General features: G+C 38.8%; 1 protein-coding gene across 1 annotated transcript in view; it reads right to left on the reverse strand.

The window, feature by feature from the left end:
- The window catches only part of si:ch211-186j3.6 (neural-cadherin), a 266,160-nt gene that overhangs the window by 25,404 nt on the left and 220,901 nt on the right, over positions 1-19,855 (reverse strand). The window contains exons 24-28 of the mRNA XM_059534392.1: positions 12,360-12,487; positions 8,696-8,823; positions 8,211-8,334; positions 2,492-2,672; positions 1,898-2,064 (exon numbers count right to left, since the gene is read on the reverse strand). Of these exons, the coding sequence (XP_059390375.1) occupies positions 1,898-2,064; positions 2,492-2,672; positions 8,211-8,334; positions 8,696-8,823; positions 12,360-12,487 (728 nt within the window). The remainder of the gene's footprint in view (positions 1-1,897; positions 2,065-2,491; positions 2,673-8,210; positions 8,335-8,695; positions 8,824-12,359; positions 12,488-19,855) is intronic.

Genomic DNA, 19,855 nt, shown 5'->3' on the forward strand with positions numbered 1-19,855 from the left:
TAAATGAGACCCAATTCCGATTTTTTGCTCATATGTGACACAGATCGGATCTGGTGTATGACAGTGTAAACTAAAAAAAAAAAACGCATGAATTTGGATATTTTGAGATTGGTCTCAGACCTCATTCATATGTGTAAATAAATCAGATATAAATCAGATATGTGCCAGTGCGACTGTCATGTAAACAGGCAGATAGGATTTTCTGCGGCATTGCGTTCTGTACGTCATTAAAACTGCCACAATTTAGTACTTCTTCGTGGTTTAATGATGTCATGTGTGAACCGTGCTGGCAAAATAAGGGTAAATTCGCACAGGGTATATTACAGGCAAAAAAATAAATAAAACACCCGATCATCTGAAATGATCTTTATTTGTACATTTTCTGAGAGGATTAACTTTTCTCCGCTGGCTTCTCGCACTGACTGTCATCTGAAGTGCATGCATATAACGGCAGCGCGTGATCCCGATAAATGCACACATACAGTATGCAGAGTTATAGTATTTCAGTATTCACGCAAATATAATCCGTTCTGTCTCAAGTAAACGCTTGGGGGAAAAGTTCTGATGTGTAACATTACATTAGATCCGTGCATTACAGTAGGCTATGGAACATTGAGTATCATGTATCATAATGTTAATCTAACAACAAAAGAAAAGAGGGAATCACTCGCTGCACTTCACTGAACTGCTTTTGTACTGTAGTATTTATAATCAATTTATTTGTAATGAGCACACTTAAGTTATTTTTACATTTGACAATTTGTTTTTCGTACATGAATGCTTTAGTTTAGATATAAAATTATAAAGGTAATTAATTATTTGTTTCTAGGCTATTTGTTCTACTGTTTTTTTTTTTTGCATCTGTTCTTATTTATAATAGCAAAGATAAAATAAAAAAATAACTGTATTGTGATTATTACTATAGTAATTAATAATAAGAAAAGATGGAGGGCTTCACACTATCGACTTCAAATGGCTGTCATTTTTTGTCCGATTACAACAAATCATAAATCATTTTGAAGGTCTTTTAATGGAGAATGTAATTTTTATTGCTCATAGTGACTCATTTTGTCAGCACCATAGGCTGTAAAAAAAGAAGGTCAGCACAGGTCGCATTATTCTCAGGAGGAAGCACATGTGGAGGTGGTAAATGACAACAATGCAAGCGCGATGTTTCAGATGGTATGTCAAGTGTAAACACATGAATCAGATATGGGTCACAATTTAAAGAACGTCTAAACAGAGACCCAAAAAAATCAGATATAGGCAACAAATCAGAATGGCAGTGTAAACAAGGCCTAATATAACGTTACACATCCAGTGTTTTTCCCTAACAGTTCCCCAAACATTCACTAAAAACATAACAGTTTGCGTGAATACTTAAATATCGCAATTCTGTGTATATTTATTGGGACGTCTTTATGCGGGCACTTCAGATGTCAATTAACACGAGAAGCGAGCAGAATAAAGGTACTCCTCTCAGAGAATTTACAAATAAAGATACTTTAAAATGTTGAACTACTATTTGGAGCATTAGGATCGCTAGCCGAGGACTTATTAACTTTTTTAAAATCTTTGTGAAAATTTGTTTCACTTTTTTTTGACCTGCAGCTCAAAATTAGACTGTGCGCATTCCGACTCATTTTGCCAGTCACATATTTTATATGTATCATGGACTAACAGTTATAATACATAAGAAATATTAATTTCAACACATTTTACCATCAAGAGGTTTTTCGTTTGTTTTTTAAAGCAGAATATGTAGCAGTTTTTGCAAAGAACATAGTTATTTAAAAAAATAACTTGATAAAAATACACCTTGTGCATATGCATTTGTTATATTCAAAGAAAGTGAAAAGCTTGAGAGAGAACAGAGAGATGTTTCAAGAGCACTTACATCTAGTTTGAGATATTCATTCTGTTCTTTGGACAGCAGGCTGAGGATAGAGCTGCTATGTTTGCGTGTCCGGACCAGGACCTGAACCTGCGTGTGTCTGGCCGGGAGCGTAAAGGCCAGCTGAAAGTGTATGTGACTCCTTCCATCAAAAGAATACTCTGGGACCTCTGTGAAACACAAATGTTTTCTTCAGATGCTGCCCTTAAAAAAGGATGCATAAACAGTGAAAAATGCACTTGGAGAATATCACAGGATGTTCCAGTCATGTTACATAAAGAAGCTCTACAAATTCATAACACTTCTGAATGCGATTTGTGCCAAGATTTGGTTTGTGTGAAAATCCTGCCTGGGTGCTAACACTATCCCTCCTACACAGAGCAATTCAAAGATATTTGCTGCCCCACTGAAAAGACTTCACACACACACACACACACACACACACACACACACAGAGAGAGACAGTTTTCACATCCATTCCGTCATTCTCTTTAGCAATGACTTCTTATCAAAGATAAAGCTATCTTCGATGACTCAGTCTCTCTCACATTCCACAGACATGGCTTGAAAACTTTTGGACAACTGCTGAGTAATTACCCTTTTCACACTGATGCCCGCTGTACCCAGGTATGCACTGACAGCTGAAGGAACCCCACTCTCCGTGGCAGCGTCCCCGAGTCCCGCAGGAAGGAAAGCCCATGGTCACACAGCTATTGTCCGTCATCACACATCCCGGAGCACTGCCAGAGGAGTCAGCTGGTGAACCGAGGTCATAAAACTGAGAGAGAATCAAAGTGAGGGTTACAGACTAACAGAAGTCAGAAAAACACTGAGAGCAGCAGAAAAATAAAAAAATAAGCTAGTATAAATAAGGAAGAAAATAATGATCAGATAGGCCAAACTGGGAGGCCTTGAAAAGATAAGAGATGAAAAGAGAAAAGAACGTTTTATCTTATTTGTGCATTCACCTTTAATCCAGCCTACCATAATGAATATTATCATGCTGTGCAGGCCACAGCCACTTAAAAAAGCTGGCCTACAGTGCTCTGTATTAACAGAATGGGGAAACCTTGAGGCCTTAAATTCTCTTCACAACAGAACAACCATGCACCATATTAGATCAATTTTTCCTTTCATCTGATGACTCCCATTTATTCATGCCCACTCTTCCTAATAGCGTGTTTCTGAAGTGGTTGCAGCATGAGTTTAACCCTGTGCGGGAACCGGTTGCACCTTGTACAGACAGATAGCATGGCTGATTTACCAGCACAGCTAAATAAGCTAAGGGACTGCACTAATTCCACTGAACTGCTTTTTGTCACTATTATTTCATATTAGACAGGTTGGTTTATTGTCATTTATTTCCTAACAAAGGAAGGAGTCAAATACAGTGTCTCCTGAGCCACAGTTTGGAAACACCGAACCAATAGTGAAACAGTGAAATTCAGCTATATTATATTTCTGAAAAATTGCAATTGTTATTGTTTTAAATATATTACAATAGAAAACAGGGTAACACTTTAGTATATTGAGGGACCAATCATCGCTATTAACTAGTTGTTTATTAGCATTCCTATTTTTAACATATTGGCTGTTTATTAGCACTTATAAAGCACATATTCTGCATGACCATATTATATATGCCTAATCCTACCCAATACCTAACCTTAACAACTACCTTACTTACTGAAAAACTGACTGAACAAAAAGTTGTTTTCATTTGTCATATTTCATAATACTGTTTTTACTGCATTTTTGATTAAATTAAGGTAGATTTGGTAAGCTTAAGAGATTCTTTCAAAAACACTTGACAAATGACATTACCAGCAGACAAAATACAATGAAATACAGACAATTTGCAATCAAATTATTCATCAGTAGTAGCATTCAACAGTCCAATCTATGGATAATGATAGTATGTCCATGGTAAGTCTACAACTAACTACGTCAAGCACTGCTTACAACATAGTCATGCCCATTTTCATCTCTCTAATAAAAGAAAGGTAATCTCTTCATATCTATATTTCGAATTTTTATTTGGCAAAAAGTCATGCATTGAGCATGTACAGCCAGCAGGTCATTGTCGCAAAACTATTTCAATACACTTCTACATATTTCATCATTTGCAGTATTAATAAGAAAATTACTAGCTGCCTATTATTTCTGGAAACTCTCCTACTTGAACTGCTAAATGTGATTTTTCTACATAAACTGAATTGTGTTTTGTATTGTATGCTGTAATGCCATCCTGCACAGACTAATGAATGTAAGCACTGCCTGAAACCACCTCCTGTACACTGCTGGTATGCTTTGTGACCTCGCTGATTTAGTTCATGAATCTGACTGACCCAAAACTTTTGACAAAACATTGCTTTGTTGTGTCTATGCTGTTTTATAACAATGCCCTAAACTGTTTTGATTTCAATCAGGAAATCAAGAAAAGCTTGATAAAAGCAAAGGAGAACTGGATTGAAGAGTGGTGCCAGGTCATTGATGATAGCCTGAAGAATAACATCATAACAGAAAACATACAAGCTGGTGAAAGACCTGACCAACAAAAATCAAGGGTGAACACCAACCATACAAGACAAGACTAAAGAACAGGACATCCTAAAGAGGTGGACTGTGTACTGCTCAGAGCTGTATGGCTATGAAACCACAGGAGATCCGGAGGAACGGAATATCCCCCCAGCAACCAACAATGACAACTACCCCATCCTTCACACAGAAGTGGAAGCAGCAATGAAATTGCTTAAGAAGGGGAAGTTGGCGGAAGTGGATAACGTCCCTGCAGCGCTCATGCAAGCAGGAGAGATGCCATTATAAGTGCCCTACTGAATATCTGCAACAAGATTTGGCAGAGAGGAGAATGGGCTAAACCATGGATCCAATCCCTCATCAATATCTTCCCTAAGAAAGGCAGTCTACAACTTTGCCAGAATTGTCGTACCAACAGATTTATAAGCCACCCAAGCAAGGTCAAGCTAAAGATCCTACCGAATCGATTGAAGCTGCAAGCGGACAAGATCACTGCTGAAGAGTAAGCGAGCTTTAGACAAGGACGGAGCACAACAGAGCAGATCTTTAACCTTAGGATGATATGTGAAAAAGATACCTACAACATCAACAATACCTTTATCACATGTTTGTGGACTTCAAAAAGGCGTTTGACAGAGTATGGCATGCAGCACTATGGGCCACCATCAGGCAGTACAACATCAATGCCAGCCTGATCAAAATTATATATAAAAAAAAACAAAACAACAACAACAACTCTATGATAAGGCCACCAGTGCGGTTTACTTTAACAGCAAAATAGGGGACTGGTTCAGAACCAAAGTTGGAGTAAGACAAGGCTGCTTGCTCTCCCCTACACTCTTCAACATCTTTTTAGAATGAATCATGGCTGATGCATTAGAAGACAATGAGGGGACAATCAGCATAAGAGGCAGGACAATAACGAACTTACGTTTTGCCAATGACACAGTTGGCCTGGCAGGGAAGGAAGAAGAGCTGGCTAACTTGGTGGAGCACCTTGACAAGATCTCTACATCCTATGGTATGCAGATCAATGCAGATAAGACTAAACTGATGACTAACAACACCACTGGCTTCAACACTGACATCAGCATTGGTGGCGAGAAGCTAGACAGTGTAAACTATTTTAAATACCTGGGAGATATGGTCACAGATGAAGGGTCCAAACCTGAGATACACGCCAGGATCACTCAGTCCACAGTGTCGCTGACTAAATTAAAGACCATCTGGAGTGACAGAAACATAGCCCTCATCTCAATGATCAGACTGATGTGCTCCCTAGTCATGTCCATATTTGTATATGCCTGTGTGACTTGGACACTACCAGCTGAACTGGAAAGGAAAGTTCAGGTCATGGAGGTGAGATGCTTCAGAAAACTGCTTGGCATCTCCTACAGTGATCACATTTCCAATGAAGAAGTACGTGACAGAATCTGGCGAACCACTGGGCCATATGATGACCTCCTGAGAGCGGTGAAAAAACGGAAGATGAGGTGGTACCACCATTCAATAAGGTCATCAGGACATGCTAAGACAATCATGCAGGGCACAGTGCCAAGAGGGAGGAAGAGAGGCAGGCAGAGAAAGAGAAAACAACATTCAGGATTGGACAGGCCTGACGCTGGGCGAGACCTTGAGAAAAGCTAAGAAGAGGGAGGAATGGAAGGAGCTGGTTGCCAGAGCATCTGTGGCCCCCCAACGGTCGGCCAGACTAAGGGTGAAGAAAGACTCTTTCAAAGTGGTGGCATCTATGATTTTGTAAAAAGAAACATTTTGTAAAACCCATTGTGACCATTACTATCATTGTTTGGTGAGAAATACAACTTGATTTTCTTGTGCTAGGGTGACTTTTTCATAGTTATTACTTTTTCATAGTTATTTCACTGTAATTTTTTTTACATCTCTGAAAGGTTGGTCTTTTCACTGTGAGGTCAATAGTTGTTTGGTTTATTCTCTTCCTTAAGTCTTGTTTTAATAAAGGATTGTACTTTTTTTCATTTATGATTCCACAGCTCAAGCAAACCTGTGTGACCTTTTAAGTAATGTACTTTAGTTGCCTGCATGTACCTCCCAAAGTGGCTCTGTAAATGGCATAATATCCTTAAATCTTAAAACCACTTTTCTATTCACCCCATAACACTATGTACTTGCCACCAAAAAGCCTACTCATAATTCTCACAGGTCAATAACAGGGAGAGAGCAAAAGGAAGAAAACTGTTTGAGAAAAGAAAGTGGGCAGAAGAGAGTCTAAAATAGCAATTCTACCTCTGTCCTTCCTCCGTTAAGAGTCTATAACCTGCTTTCCAGGCAAGCCCCAGTAGCCTGAGTGAACACTTCTGTGCTTTTTCTTTGTGCTTGGCGACCATTGGTTAAGTGTTTTAGATTCAAGAAGAGTCATGATGTTACAATGAGAAACAAACAGTCACTCACTGTAACAAACCTTGACACAACTCGGGGTGAGATCACAGATCGGCTTCAGACTATGGCCAGTGCTACGGTCGATTATACCTCACTTCAAAAAACATTTCATGGAAAGAGAAAGTGTGACCTAGGCAGTACACATCTTACAATCAAATCTCCTTCAGCAGCTAAATAGTTAAAAGTACATATACTGACAGAACTATGCTGGGACATGTATTAGCAATATCTATGGCTGGTATGTTTGTGCCCTGAGCTGACAAAATGAGTCACAATGAGCAAAAAAAAAAAAATTGTATTTCTATTTTCAAATTGTCATTTACAAGATCTTCTTTTGTTGGAATCCGATGACAAATGACTGAACTACACGTGTTTGAAGTTGACAGAGTCAGCAAACTCAATTTTAAGAAAAATCAAGTTAAAGTTCTCTGAATGCTCCAAAGCAAAATCTCCTAGCAACATTTTATATTTCCCTTCAGTTCTTTTCTTAACAATAATTACTATATTCATAATCACAATAGTTTCTTTCCAAATATAAAAAAAGCTAATAATGCATTACCTTTTTCATTTTACATCTAAAAAAAGCATTCAAGTAAGAAAAACAAATAATCAAATGTAAAACTCCCTTGTGTTTGCTACAAATACATTGATAAATAAAACTACAAAAGCAGTTCAATCAAGAGCAGTGAGTGATTCCCTCTTTTGTTTTATTGTTAGATCAACATTAATACAACAGACGGCCTATATTTCTAGACCTACTATAATATACGGATCTAATATAATTTTACACCTCAGATGTTTTTCCCCAACAGTTCCCCAAATGCTCACTTAAGAGATAACAGGTTATGTTTTGCGTGAATAGTTAAAAACGGTAATATTTATCTGGATTGCACGCTGCCAGAAGCACCTTTGATGCGGGGGAGAAGGGAGCGGAGAAAATGTACTCCCCTCAGAAAAAGTACAAATAAAGATAATTGTGTTTAATTACTATTTGGAGCATTGGGATCACTAGTCGAGGGCTTAATGAACGAATTTTTGTGGAAAAACTAAAAGAAAAAAGAAAATATTGTTCTTTTGAACTTTCTGTTCATCATCAATAATCCCGAAAAAATTAAGCATGGTTTCCACAAAAAGTTTAAGAAGCACAACTGTTATCAGCATTGATGAATTCATAAAATAGGCCAAGAACAAGAACAACCAGAGAGAAAAACTCTCATACACCAGTCAAAGTCATAATTGTGATGTGCATAATAAAGCTTCTTTATCTTTTCTTCTTCCCTCACTTTATCACTGTTTTGGTCTTCCCTGACTCTATCAAATATTCATCTCTGTTTGTACTGATATGCATGCATTTCCTCACCTTGCTGTCCACAACGAGGTTTCGGATACAGCCAGTGAAGTGCTTGTGTTGTAGCTGAGGGTAGATATATGGCAGGTTCTCATTCACTCCTCCTAGCTGAAGCACCTGTGTCATGTTCAGATGCCTGAAAGCGTATTAAAGGATGTTATTACCCTAGCCACATTTGCTTCTATATATGCTATGGAGAGGTCATTTTTCACCAGAGATTAAATCTGATAATTCATTTGACCTTTTAGATTGAGACCTTTGTATAATTGTAAATGTTTCAAGACATTATCGAGTCAGTATCTGGCAGGAGGCTCAAATGTATAGTGAGAAAGAGTAAGAAATGATTGTTTCATTGACTTGTCCTCGGTGACCTGCTATCAAGGCGGAAGAATGATTTGTTTAGCACTCAAATTTTAATGGTTCATCAGGGCCATATTTTTTAACACTTTAAACAGTTATGCATTGGTGTGAAAAGAGAAGTAAATTAAGTGATTTACTTGTCCATATTTGGTGTGATGCCACTAACTTCACAGGAAGTGTGGTCTTCAGTAGTTAGCCAGCTGCCCACTCCCTCCATCTCCATGATAGTAGCTCCTGCGCAGCGGTCAAGTGTAAAACGAACCTCCTGAAGAAGAAATGTGGGTGAAAAAGAACCTTTATCACCACAAAAATGTAGGAATTTGACTTCCATGAAACACCATTTATTGGCAGCATATTAACCATCATGGTCTGAGACCGTTAATGTACACTTGTTAAGTAAACCTCTTATTTCCCCTTCAGATCCATGTAATATATTACTATGGTCAAAACCTTGATGCTACATATTTTTCAAGCGGTATCTCATAACATTATCAGAAAGGTGACTGGTATCCATTCTGTTAATGTTATTTCTGTTTGGGTTCAATTTGACCACAGCAAAAACACTGCTGAAGAATAGAATAAAATAAATCAATTGGTAGAAGAGGTAGAGTGTGTGCTGCAAAATGTAGAATCTAAAAATTCATTGGACTGATTCATGTTTTACAACTGGGTGCTCGGATACACTAAACAGAATTTTTTTTATATTTTTAAAAAAAGTTATATGTTAAGTACATACTTCAAGGTTCGTCCTTGGGTCAATGAGACCCCATACAAAGATGAGCTTTGTTACTCTAAAAAAAAAACAATCCTTTTGGGTTGTTTTTTGACATAGTGCTGGGACAGTCAACCAATTGAATGTTTTTTTCATTTTAAATAATAAAATGTACTCTAAAATCTGAACAGTTCATATACAATATTTTTTATTCAATGGCAAGTCAGTCTTTTACAATGATAAAATACTCTGTAAACATTCAGTAAACTTTTTAAGATGTGACAGGAGCAGCAAGAGCAGCCAATGGGAAGTGGGAGAAAACCGCTATCATTGGGCTGTTCCAGTTCATAAATGTCAATCTTATATACAGTATACATGTTTTTACAATTTACATCAAAAACAGCTTTACCTCATGCCATCTGGTCTGTCAGACATTATAGTTCCAACCTGTCAAATGCATAGTGCGGCCATAGCTACGTCACTAGTGCACAGAATCAATATCGTGTGGAGCGCATGGTTACATATAACAGCAGTCATATTGTGCTCTGGTTGCACATTTGTAGATCAGTGATTGTAGAAGGATAGTGTTCCAGGCAGATGTTAGATGCAACGTACATTTAAACAAAAAAGTAAAAATGTGAGACTTCAAACATTTTCCTATTTGTAAAGTTATAATTTGAAAGGAATACAATGTAATACAAACCTTTATTTCATTCAGGACGTTTCCTATCAGTCAAGTTTTCTCCCAGGACAGAACACAAAATGACCGTTGACGATGTATCCGGTTTGAACCAGTTTGACACAGTTTACCCAACATTGGGTACCCAGTGCTGGGTAGGTATGTGAGGGGTTTCATCATTTGTATTGACAATAAAAAATTACCCATCAGCTGAGTTACAGAAAAACAGGGTTAAAAATAATAAAATATTAAAGGGGTCATATGATGCTTATTTAAATATCTTTATTTTGGTTTTTTTTGGTATACCAGAATATGTTGACATGCTTTAATGTTCAATAACCACATTCTTTTTTAAATACTGTATATTATTGTAGGTCCTCTATGCCCTGCCTCTCTCAAATGCGTCATTTTCTACAAAGTCCATTCTTCTGACAAGCACAGTCTGCTCTGATTGGTCAACTGACCCAGTGCATTGTGATTGGACGAACACCGCAAGCACTCGTCGGAAATGCCCCTTTCCATAATCGCGAGCTTCATCTTTCAAAATAAATGTAAAGACAGTTAATAATGTCCTTAGTTTTACCATCAGTTCAAGCCCGAAAGGGCAACAGAGTGGTGGGACAGACACAGTCATGAAGCTTGTGTGTGTTTGCAGTACACAAGCTACTGACAGTTAAGACAGCTGACTCCACTGTGTGACTCCACATACTTCCAGTAGCTGATTCAGAAGCGCCAGATTGTCGTAGCAAAGTCAGAATTACCTCCTCTCCTAGGTTCACGAAACGATCATCCATAAAATGTCTTGCTGTTCTGTTGTAAGTAATCTTAAAGATTCCTAAATACATCTACTTTCGTAAGGCCAAATAAAGTGCTTTTGCTTTCGCCTAGATACACATCATCTCCCTGGCACGGCTGATTCAACACTAACTGTGGTTACTGAAACCACGCCTTCTTTCTTTGTGTGAACATTTGGGCGGCATTACGCAAATATAGTGATGAACATAGTGATGTAGACATGTGGGGGCGTGTTTGAACTATCCGTTTTAGGGGGCATGACAGAGTCTTAACTTTGATAAAGAATATCTCTTTGGATTTGAGACTTTAGTCTTTGCAACTTTACAGATCTTCTTTATGCACCAAAAGCTTGTAACACTCTGAAGAGAAAGGACAAATTTTAATCTCACCATATGACCCCTTAAAACATTACCTAATAGTATGCTTTTTAACTTTTTTTTTTTTTTGGAGTGTATATACACATACACTGACTGGCGTATGCAGAACATGGAGACAAGGATATTTCAGTTCATCATTTACACATCCTCATATTGTCCCAAACTTCTAACCCATGTCTTCTGAATCTCAGATGTGACTGCTTGATGTGAGATCCAGTGAGGTTTATTCTCATAAACATGGTTGAGTTACCACTGACCATATTTCATACACTCTGTATTTGTGTTGATCAGTGTTTATGTGTGCATAAAATCCTAAATTAATTCTGTTCATCATATAAAGCCACCATGTCTCTAAACTGCTTGATTAATGTGAATTAATTTGACCATGTTTTCATAACATACAAGTTTTCAATACATTAAAGTGTAAAGTTTTGGTTGAATGGACTTTTGTTGGAGGGACAAAAATCTCTTTTTCTCATTTATGTTTTGAGGATAAACAAAAGTGGTTTGGAATGACATGAGGGTAAGTAAATGATGACAGAATTTTTATTTTCCATCCCATTAACGGACCTACACGACTGATATTCACACACTACCAGACATTAAAGTCATTCTGAACACAACAAATCTGCATAGAAATGTGTGCCATGCATTACAAACAAAAACAATATGAGGCCTAAAATTGGCTCAAAATAATACAAATCTTTGATATGCTGAAGCTAAATAAAATCTGATTCTGTTTCTTTCTGTGAAAATATTTTCCTCCACTCTCTGTAGAGGCTAAACCCTCAGGCATGGTCATATTAAACACATAGCATGTCAAGATGCTAAAAGCTCCAATCTGCAATGTTCCCTTAGCACCCAGCAGGAGGCTTACGCCCTGTTTGTATTGAACAATAAGTGTTATAATTTCAAGCAATTTCAGACTGACCCTAAGGCAAATTGCACCATGGCAAGACTACATGCCAGTGCTACTACAGAGCCTAGCAGCAACTGAGTAGCTGCTGAATCTAAAACAGTCAACACTGTGGCAACACTGAATACAAATTAGAACACTAAACAAATGTCTGGGATCAAGTAAACCCTTGCTAACAGCTGCCACCACACTTCCACTGTCTCCTATGGATGATTTCAGAAGAGATAAGTAAGACTTTGACAAAAGTGCTGAGGTGTATTACTGGAGGAAGATGGCAGGGAGAGATGGGCCGCTGCTTGACTGGGCTCAGCAGAACACTTACTTTGCTGTTGCTCCTAACGTCCAGTCTGTGCCACCGTCTGTCCGCTACGTTCACGTTGCCCGGCAACTGCAGGACCAATGTACCCGAGCCGTGGTTAATTTTCAGGGTGGGGGTGCCGTCGATCAGTTCTGAGAGAGAAGCACAGCGACAGACAGAGAGAGAGATGAGAAGAAAGGGCAGATAGATAGACAGTTAAAACTAGTGGTCGACCGATATTGGTTATTTGACAGCTGATGCCGATATCATGGAAAGCGGGGAGGCCGATAGCCGATATATACAGTATATATATATATATATATATATATATATATATATTAGGGGCGTAACGATAGGCGTATTCGTATTGAACCGTTCGTTGGACTAATTAATTATATTTGGAAAATAAAAAAAATTGTGTAATGTAATGATATGCGTTCAACAATGTAGCCCAATAACCCAAACGACGTAACAGGCAACGCCCCTGACACCCCCGAAGAAGAAAAAAACACCAACTTATATGTTTATGTTAGGCTACTCAGTCAGGCGCTCGCTCACTCAGCAATACAGGCTGAAGGCGCATTGCAAAATAGCCAATGCGTTTAACAGGGAATCCAAAGTGCACCCAAACACCAGACCCTTTGGTTATTGGAGGATCTTCTATTTCTGGTCTGTTAAACGCATAAGCCATTTTGCAACAAGCCTTCAGCGCGTACTGAGTGAGTGAGCGCCTTACTCTGTAGTGCAGTGATCCTCACTATTTTTTTCACAAGAGCCACATTGGCAGAGCAAAATCAAAAGGCGAGCCACTTTTACGACAACATACTAAGTCACCTTTGCAAATGTGCATTTCTACATATAAATTGGACATCCCACAAAAAAGAAATAACACGGCCAATACATTTTCGTTTAAGAACAGATTTACTTTAATAGTGGGATGAGCGAAAGCTGGCTTGCATGTCAAACAAAATGCCCCCAAAAGAAAAAAAAAATCTCTATGTTTTCAGTGCTGATGCATTCATGTAACATTTAAGGGCACCTAAAAGCTGTCACAACGAACCGGCAAAATTAATGATTATGAATATGTAAAATATAGCAGAAGACATTTAATGTTTTTTTATGTCTGTCGGCTAGAAAGATGCTGACTCGTGATCTTCGCAGTAGTGAACGCACCTGAGAGAAATGCACATTTCATACGGGAGGGAGAGCAGTCTGTTTTCTTTCGTTTTGAATTGTTTTGTTTAAAAGTAGACATTTCAATCCTTATATATAGCCTATTTGTCGGGTCTGTAAGGCAAGTAGGCTATACGCTGAGTTTCGGTTCATTCATGAGACAAACTCCAGGTTCACACCGGCTCCTTCGTATCGTGGTTTTCTATTTACTTCTTATTAAATCCAGACAATTGGTTGATGAAACCTTGATTAAAATTAAGATACAATTAATACAAAACGAAATCAAATTTAAAGACAGGCTTTGTGCTTTCTGTTTGAGGTCTCAGTGAAAGTTTTAAAGCAGTCTTAGTGCCGCTGTCAGAGCGCTCACGTCCGTAACGGAGAACTGTCCCGTCTATAAGATTTTTTTATTTTAATTTTTTTTATACATTTCTAAATAAATGCGACTTATAGTCCAGTGCGAGGCTAGGCCTATATGTTATTTCTTCTTCATGGCGCATTTTTTGACTGATTCACCTTATAGGCTACTCCGGAGCGACTTATATTGATAGGCTACACCTGTATGAATTCTCATTTTACTTTTTGAACTCCATTATTGAGCCGAGTTTTGCTTGAAAATAGTCTACTGTTGATGACTGTGCAAGACTAATGGATTCAGGGTCAGGCTTGAATGAGCATGCTTCAGACTCGTGGTGTGAGCAGAGCGAAATTGGAGCGGGAAATGCGACGCTCCGTCCACCGTCCTTTTGAAATTGCCGCTCTGCGCTCTGTCCAAGATCCGCCCGCTCGCTCCCGCCTCACATGCTCTGAAGGCAAGTGGCAGTGTGATACTGTAAGCTACTATGCGAGCCGCCAGTTATAGCTTGACGAGCCGCATGCGGCTCGCGAGCCGCGCAATGAGTAACTGTGCTGTAGTGGAAAACGTAGGTTTTAAGAACATGCTTAATGTAATTGAGCCCCGTTACAATATTCCTTCACGAGCTCATTTCAGACAGACCGTAATTCCTGCTTTGTTCCAAAAAACATAAGCCCTATAGAGAACCAATTGAGTAAAAACACACTCAATATAAAGAGTTAAAGAGTTCCATATAAAAAGTTACATCTTTGTATTTGTTCATAACTAATATAACATTTTCATTTTTTTTTTATAAGGAGCTGTTTTTGTTTTATACAGTATGCTGCTAAGAAAACACCATAGAAGATGGGTAAAGAATAGCTCCATCATTGTTCAATGTAAAAAAAAAAAAACATACTTTGTTAGTTTTAATAAATAAAACATTTTTATAAAAATCAAGGAAATTTATCTGCTAATTTTTTCTTTTTGCTGTATCTAAAACGTACCGAACCGTACCGAACCGAACCGAACCGAACCGAACCGTAACACCAGTGTATTGTATCGAACCGAACCGTGAATTTTGTGAACCGTTACACCCCTAATATATATATATATATATATATATATAAAGAGAGAGAGATTTTATAAATATTTAAGAAATTTGAAATCACTTGACAATGGATTAAAAAATGGATGGGTAAAATAATTAAATAATTAATAAAATAAATAAATAATTAAAAAGGAAGTAAACACTGTAACAAACGGGGCAGTTGTGTACACGTGGGAATCATATTTCTCAAATAAAGCCAGGGTAGCACAGGGAATATGACAGTGGGCAAATGCATAAAGTCCAGCATAATTTGAAATCACGAGTTTAAAGTTTAAAGTGTTCAATTCACACGGACCAAACGTCACACAGAGAATACGTGATCATGCTGGATAAAAATGCACACTTCACAAGATCTCACAGCTGGATTTGACTACGTTTGCAAGGTTTGTGAAATTAAATGTTCATTAGTCAAAGATTTGTTTAAATGATTTAAATGCTTATTTGCCTAATGCTGACGGCAAATGAGAAAGTATTGTTTGCCTTTCTATTACTAATAATATAAAAAGCAATCGTTATAATACTTTTTGTATAAATGAATTCCTTTTTTTAACCAATCTATCTGATTATTAGACAGACTTCTATCCCTTTTAGACAGAATTGTTAACAATGACAGTAAACAAGAGGGAGAGTGTGAGCTGTGTGCGCTCAGGCGCTGCTGCTCTCATCGCTGTCAAAATAAAAGTCCCGCCTCGAACACATCAATCAAGCAGAACAACTTATCATGATGCCGATATTTGAGAAATGACAGTGAAGCTATGAAGCAGTGGAGGGCAGTTATAAAGACTCAACCTTAAGTATGTACACTGTCAGAAAACTACCTACTGAAAGCATTATATAAGCACAACCAACGGCAGGTTTTTGACTAACAAATGTATCACATAAACTACCCCTTTGTTTCACATTACAAGGTCAAGTAAGCACTGCAGAGCCTGCCTCAATTATGATTATATCATTCTCTGGCATAATAGGAAAAACATATTAGAGAAAGTTCTTCTTTTTGTCTGAGTTAGTCGTTTGGCAAATTAAAAATTAATGAAGCCAGGAAGCTCCCTTAAGCTTGGTATCTGACTGAGAGTCTGGGCATACGGGAAGATACGCCTCCAACTAATTTCACATTTGTCAGCAGGGTCTTTGCTGTTAAAAAAGCCTTCAGTGCCCACTTTGGCTGACATATCTGTCTTGTGTTTCACCAGCCCACTTTTCCAATATGTCTTCAAATTTCTCTCTCTAATTTCTTATTTGTCATCTTCTCAAATTATCCCTTTGATGCTGTACTTTTGTAGTTTCTATAAATAACAAATGCTTCCTCTCTGTCCAGATATGTTGTACTGTTTGGCGCTGCAAGAACTTTCGCTGGGCACTGTTTTTTTCCTCTTTTTTTTTACTGTAAAAGAGGTAAGATGAACTGCAATTTAGCAACACTAGATGCTTCTAAAAACACATGTACCCACTTCATTAGCTCAAATCAAATAACTGACTCTCCAGACAGATTGTCCTGGCTAATTCCTTCACACAATCATTAAAACTGGCTGATTTATGCCGTCCATCTGTGCTTTATTCTTGCTGTCACTCTATTTCTCCTATTATTTCTCGCACACAATGCTCTGGGTAGTGAATGTCTTCCATCATCCTCCCCTGTTTTAACCCATTCAAGCGGCTCATGAGTGCTGAGGGACTTTGTCTCGCTGTTTCAGTTGAGGGGGAGTTTGGTGTGCACATGCTGAGAGACAAATAGAGCAATGATGGAAATAATGGCTCAGAAGAACTGGTTAATAATATTGCTCTGCACTTTGCAGGTGTTAGCTAAGTACATATTTCAGTCACACAGTGCATGCATATATGTATACACACACACACACACACAGTGTGACTGATCTATATATATATATATATATATATATATATATAGAGAGAGAGAGAGAGAGAGAGAGAGAGAGAGAGAGATAACTTTTTAACTTCTTGAGCACCAAATCAACATTTTGTTTGCGTTTGTCTCAAATATTACCACATCTATCATCTTCAAATTAGTTTTTAAATGAATTACTTATCCCTGAACAGTGTAAATTAATGTTTTATGTAATACACTTGTAATAATGAAATGTACTTGTTCACAATATTTTGCATCACCATTTCATTTTAATTCCCAACAATGAAAAAAAATGAGGCAATAAACTATCAAACAAAGCGTAACAACTCAAAGATGACTGAGCGAGTGTGCTTTTGTTAATTACTCTCAATTGTATCAAATCTCAGCCTATACACTGTGTCATTTTGTTTCTCCAGTAGATATAACTTGCAAAGTTTTTTTTAACCCTCGTCTGCTCAGCAATGACATTTAAAGTTTCAAAAATTGAAATAATAACTAATGCAAATCCTTTATTTTTTTACAGGGAGACTTCCAGCTATGATTCATAGAACTGAATGAAATATCCATTTAAACTCCTCAAAGTTTCTTACACTGTTCCTATCCTGGCAGTTTCCGACGGTCTCATTGAATTCTCTCACATCCTATTTCTCTGTAGATGTATCCAGGCTAACTCCCGATGGGATCAGAATGTTGAGCTGGAGATAACAGCGAACATGCTGGGTGTGGAGCAGTGCTGCTGTAATCTGGGCTGAGAAGCCCTTTTCAGAGGGAAGCCCCTGAGAATGGAGCACCGCTCTCCTACACTGACACTGTCACAAATCCTGTCCCAGACATGAAGCGCTGCAGACTGAGAGCGAGACCATGTCTTCTCGGGCTGACATGACATTTTAGGTGGAGTGCAGATGAAGTGGGATTGAGAAAGAAGGGCAACAGGAGTGAAAATGAAAGATGGAAAAGTTACAAGTCTGCAGTTGGTACTGATTTGAGAGGATTGAAGTGAGGGGAAGTAATGAAGGTGTCTCTACAAGACAGACAGAAAGAGGATGCGACTATCTGAAGTTTCTAAAGGGTGAGAAACAGTGTCAGCTCAGCTTTTAATGGGTTAGTTCACCCAAAAATGAAAATTAGGCTCCTCTTGGCTTATATCGATATCTTCCGACATTCTTCTTTACAAATCTTTGTTTCTTACTTTTAATTAGTGTCTGTTGTTTTGTTTGTGACGAGTCATCGGCACCCCATCCCTTAATCGTGGCCTTTCACCAGGTTCCCGACAGGAGTGGGTGTGTGAGAGAGGAGGGGTGCTGGATGAGTCAGGGCTGGCGGCATGTGATGGGGCACACCTGAAGGAAATGGAGCCTCATCACCTCCACTGTTTAAAAGCCCAATGTGCCTCTCCTCGGGAGACCGGTCTCTTCCCCGTGCATGCACACTGGTGTCCTCGTGGGTACAGGAAGGGTGCGTAGAGGAACTCCCGTGCCGCCAGAGACGTGAGCTGCCGGACCTGCGGTTCGGATGAGAACCGCACCCGTTTAAATGGCCATCAGGCCAGGATGCCGGGCCGTGTATCCCCTTCAAGCGCCGCAGCCAGCGAGAAGGATGCAGCCGCTGGAAAGTGTGTTCCACTCTCTCTGCACTAGTTGGATCCTGTCTACTGCTTTTGGGCTGACTGAGCATGTTAAATAAGCATGAAATGAAAGCAAGCAATAGAGAAAGTCAAGAGACTAAATTCACGTTATCTTAACTAAGCATTCCAACACACCTTAGTTAGGTTAGACCCCATATTGAATTTAAAATGAATGAAAATGACGCTGTGAGGTATAAACTTGTTTTTTACAATGCTATGCAGTGTATAAAGGTCCTAGATCATGTACTTTTCCCAACTTAGAGCTTTCAATACTGAATAATTGGCTCAAAAATTAAATATGGACCTACCCTGACTAAGGACTATACACATTTTTATTTTTATAACAATATTGGCATCTTGAACATGATTCATATTCAAAAATATAAGCAAGTGCTGCTTTGTTTACGGTTTGTACATTTGTTTCGGTTTTTCTTTTTAGTAGACAAATATAGTCTACTGCCACCTGCTGATATAGACAGTTTTTTTTTTCTCCCAAACAGGCGCAAACATATGTGCTAGTTGGTGCAGAGCAAAGTTTTAGCCTTGAGGCATACAAGGCGAAGCAGCAACACAGCCTTCTTCGCTACTAGTTCTCTGTTGTCGGTTTGGTGTGTCACGACCTTAATACACAGATGAAAACCAGGAAAAGAGAGAGGGAGAGTAAAAGCAGGGTAAGTGGGCACTCTGTTTGGTATGTACCGCTGGCCATGTAAATGTCAAACTCGGAACACAATCTGTATATGTAATAAGACTGCAACATGTTTTTGCTCTCAGAAACGATCCCTCTGCAGTCATGGGGGTCGCCTATGCTCTCTGCTCCTCATCCCTAATTTATGCTGGTCTCCCTGCAACATCACTGCACATTAATCCCTCTGTCAGCGGGAGGGAAGATGAAGAGAGGCCGACCTCATCCCCCAAGACCCCCACCCAAATGCATTTCCCCTTTTAAGCATGAGAAATGGCCTCTCTTTGCAGGTCCTGAGGGACGAACAGGAGGGCCGGTGGCATATGGACCCTGGAAACCCCCTCCCAGTGGCCCTCCCATCAGTGGCTCAGGAAATGAGCTGAAATATTGTAAGCTGAAAGGGATATTTGAGAGCTGCTGTGGCATGATGAGTCTGAGAGGGTTCACAGTGAAGCAGGTTTCTGTAAATTGACCGTAATGTGCACATCACACTCTGGGTGTAACTGTATCTCTGTGCTCACTTTCGTCTGCCAGATGCTCCTCCTGAGTGTGTGTGTGTGTGTGTGTGTGTGTGTGTGTGTGTGTGTGTGTGTGTGTGTGTGTGTGTGTGTGTGTGTGTGTGCAAAAGCTCACAAACGCACTCACAAACACCTCACAGTTCCAAAAACATTAAAAAAGTTTTTTTTTTTTTTTTTAAATCACAGCAATACATGAATTACTTTATAA

Source organism: Carassius carassius, chromosome 3 (assembly GCF_963082965.1).
Source record: "Carassius carassius chromosome 3, fCarCar2.1, whole genome shotgun sequence".
In the NCBI taxonomy this organism is placed as follows: Eukaryota; Metazoa; Chordata; class Actinopteri; order Cypriniformes; family Cyprinidae; genus Carassius; species Carassius carassius.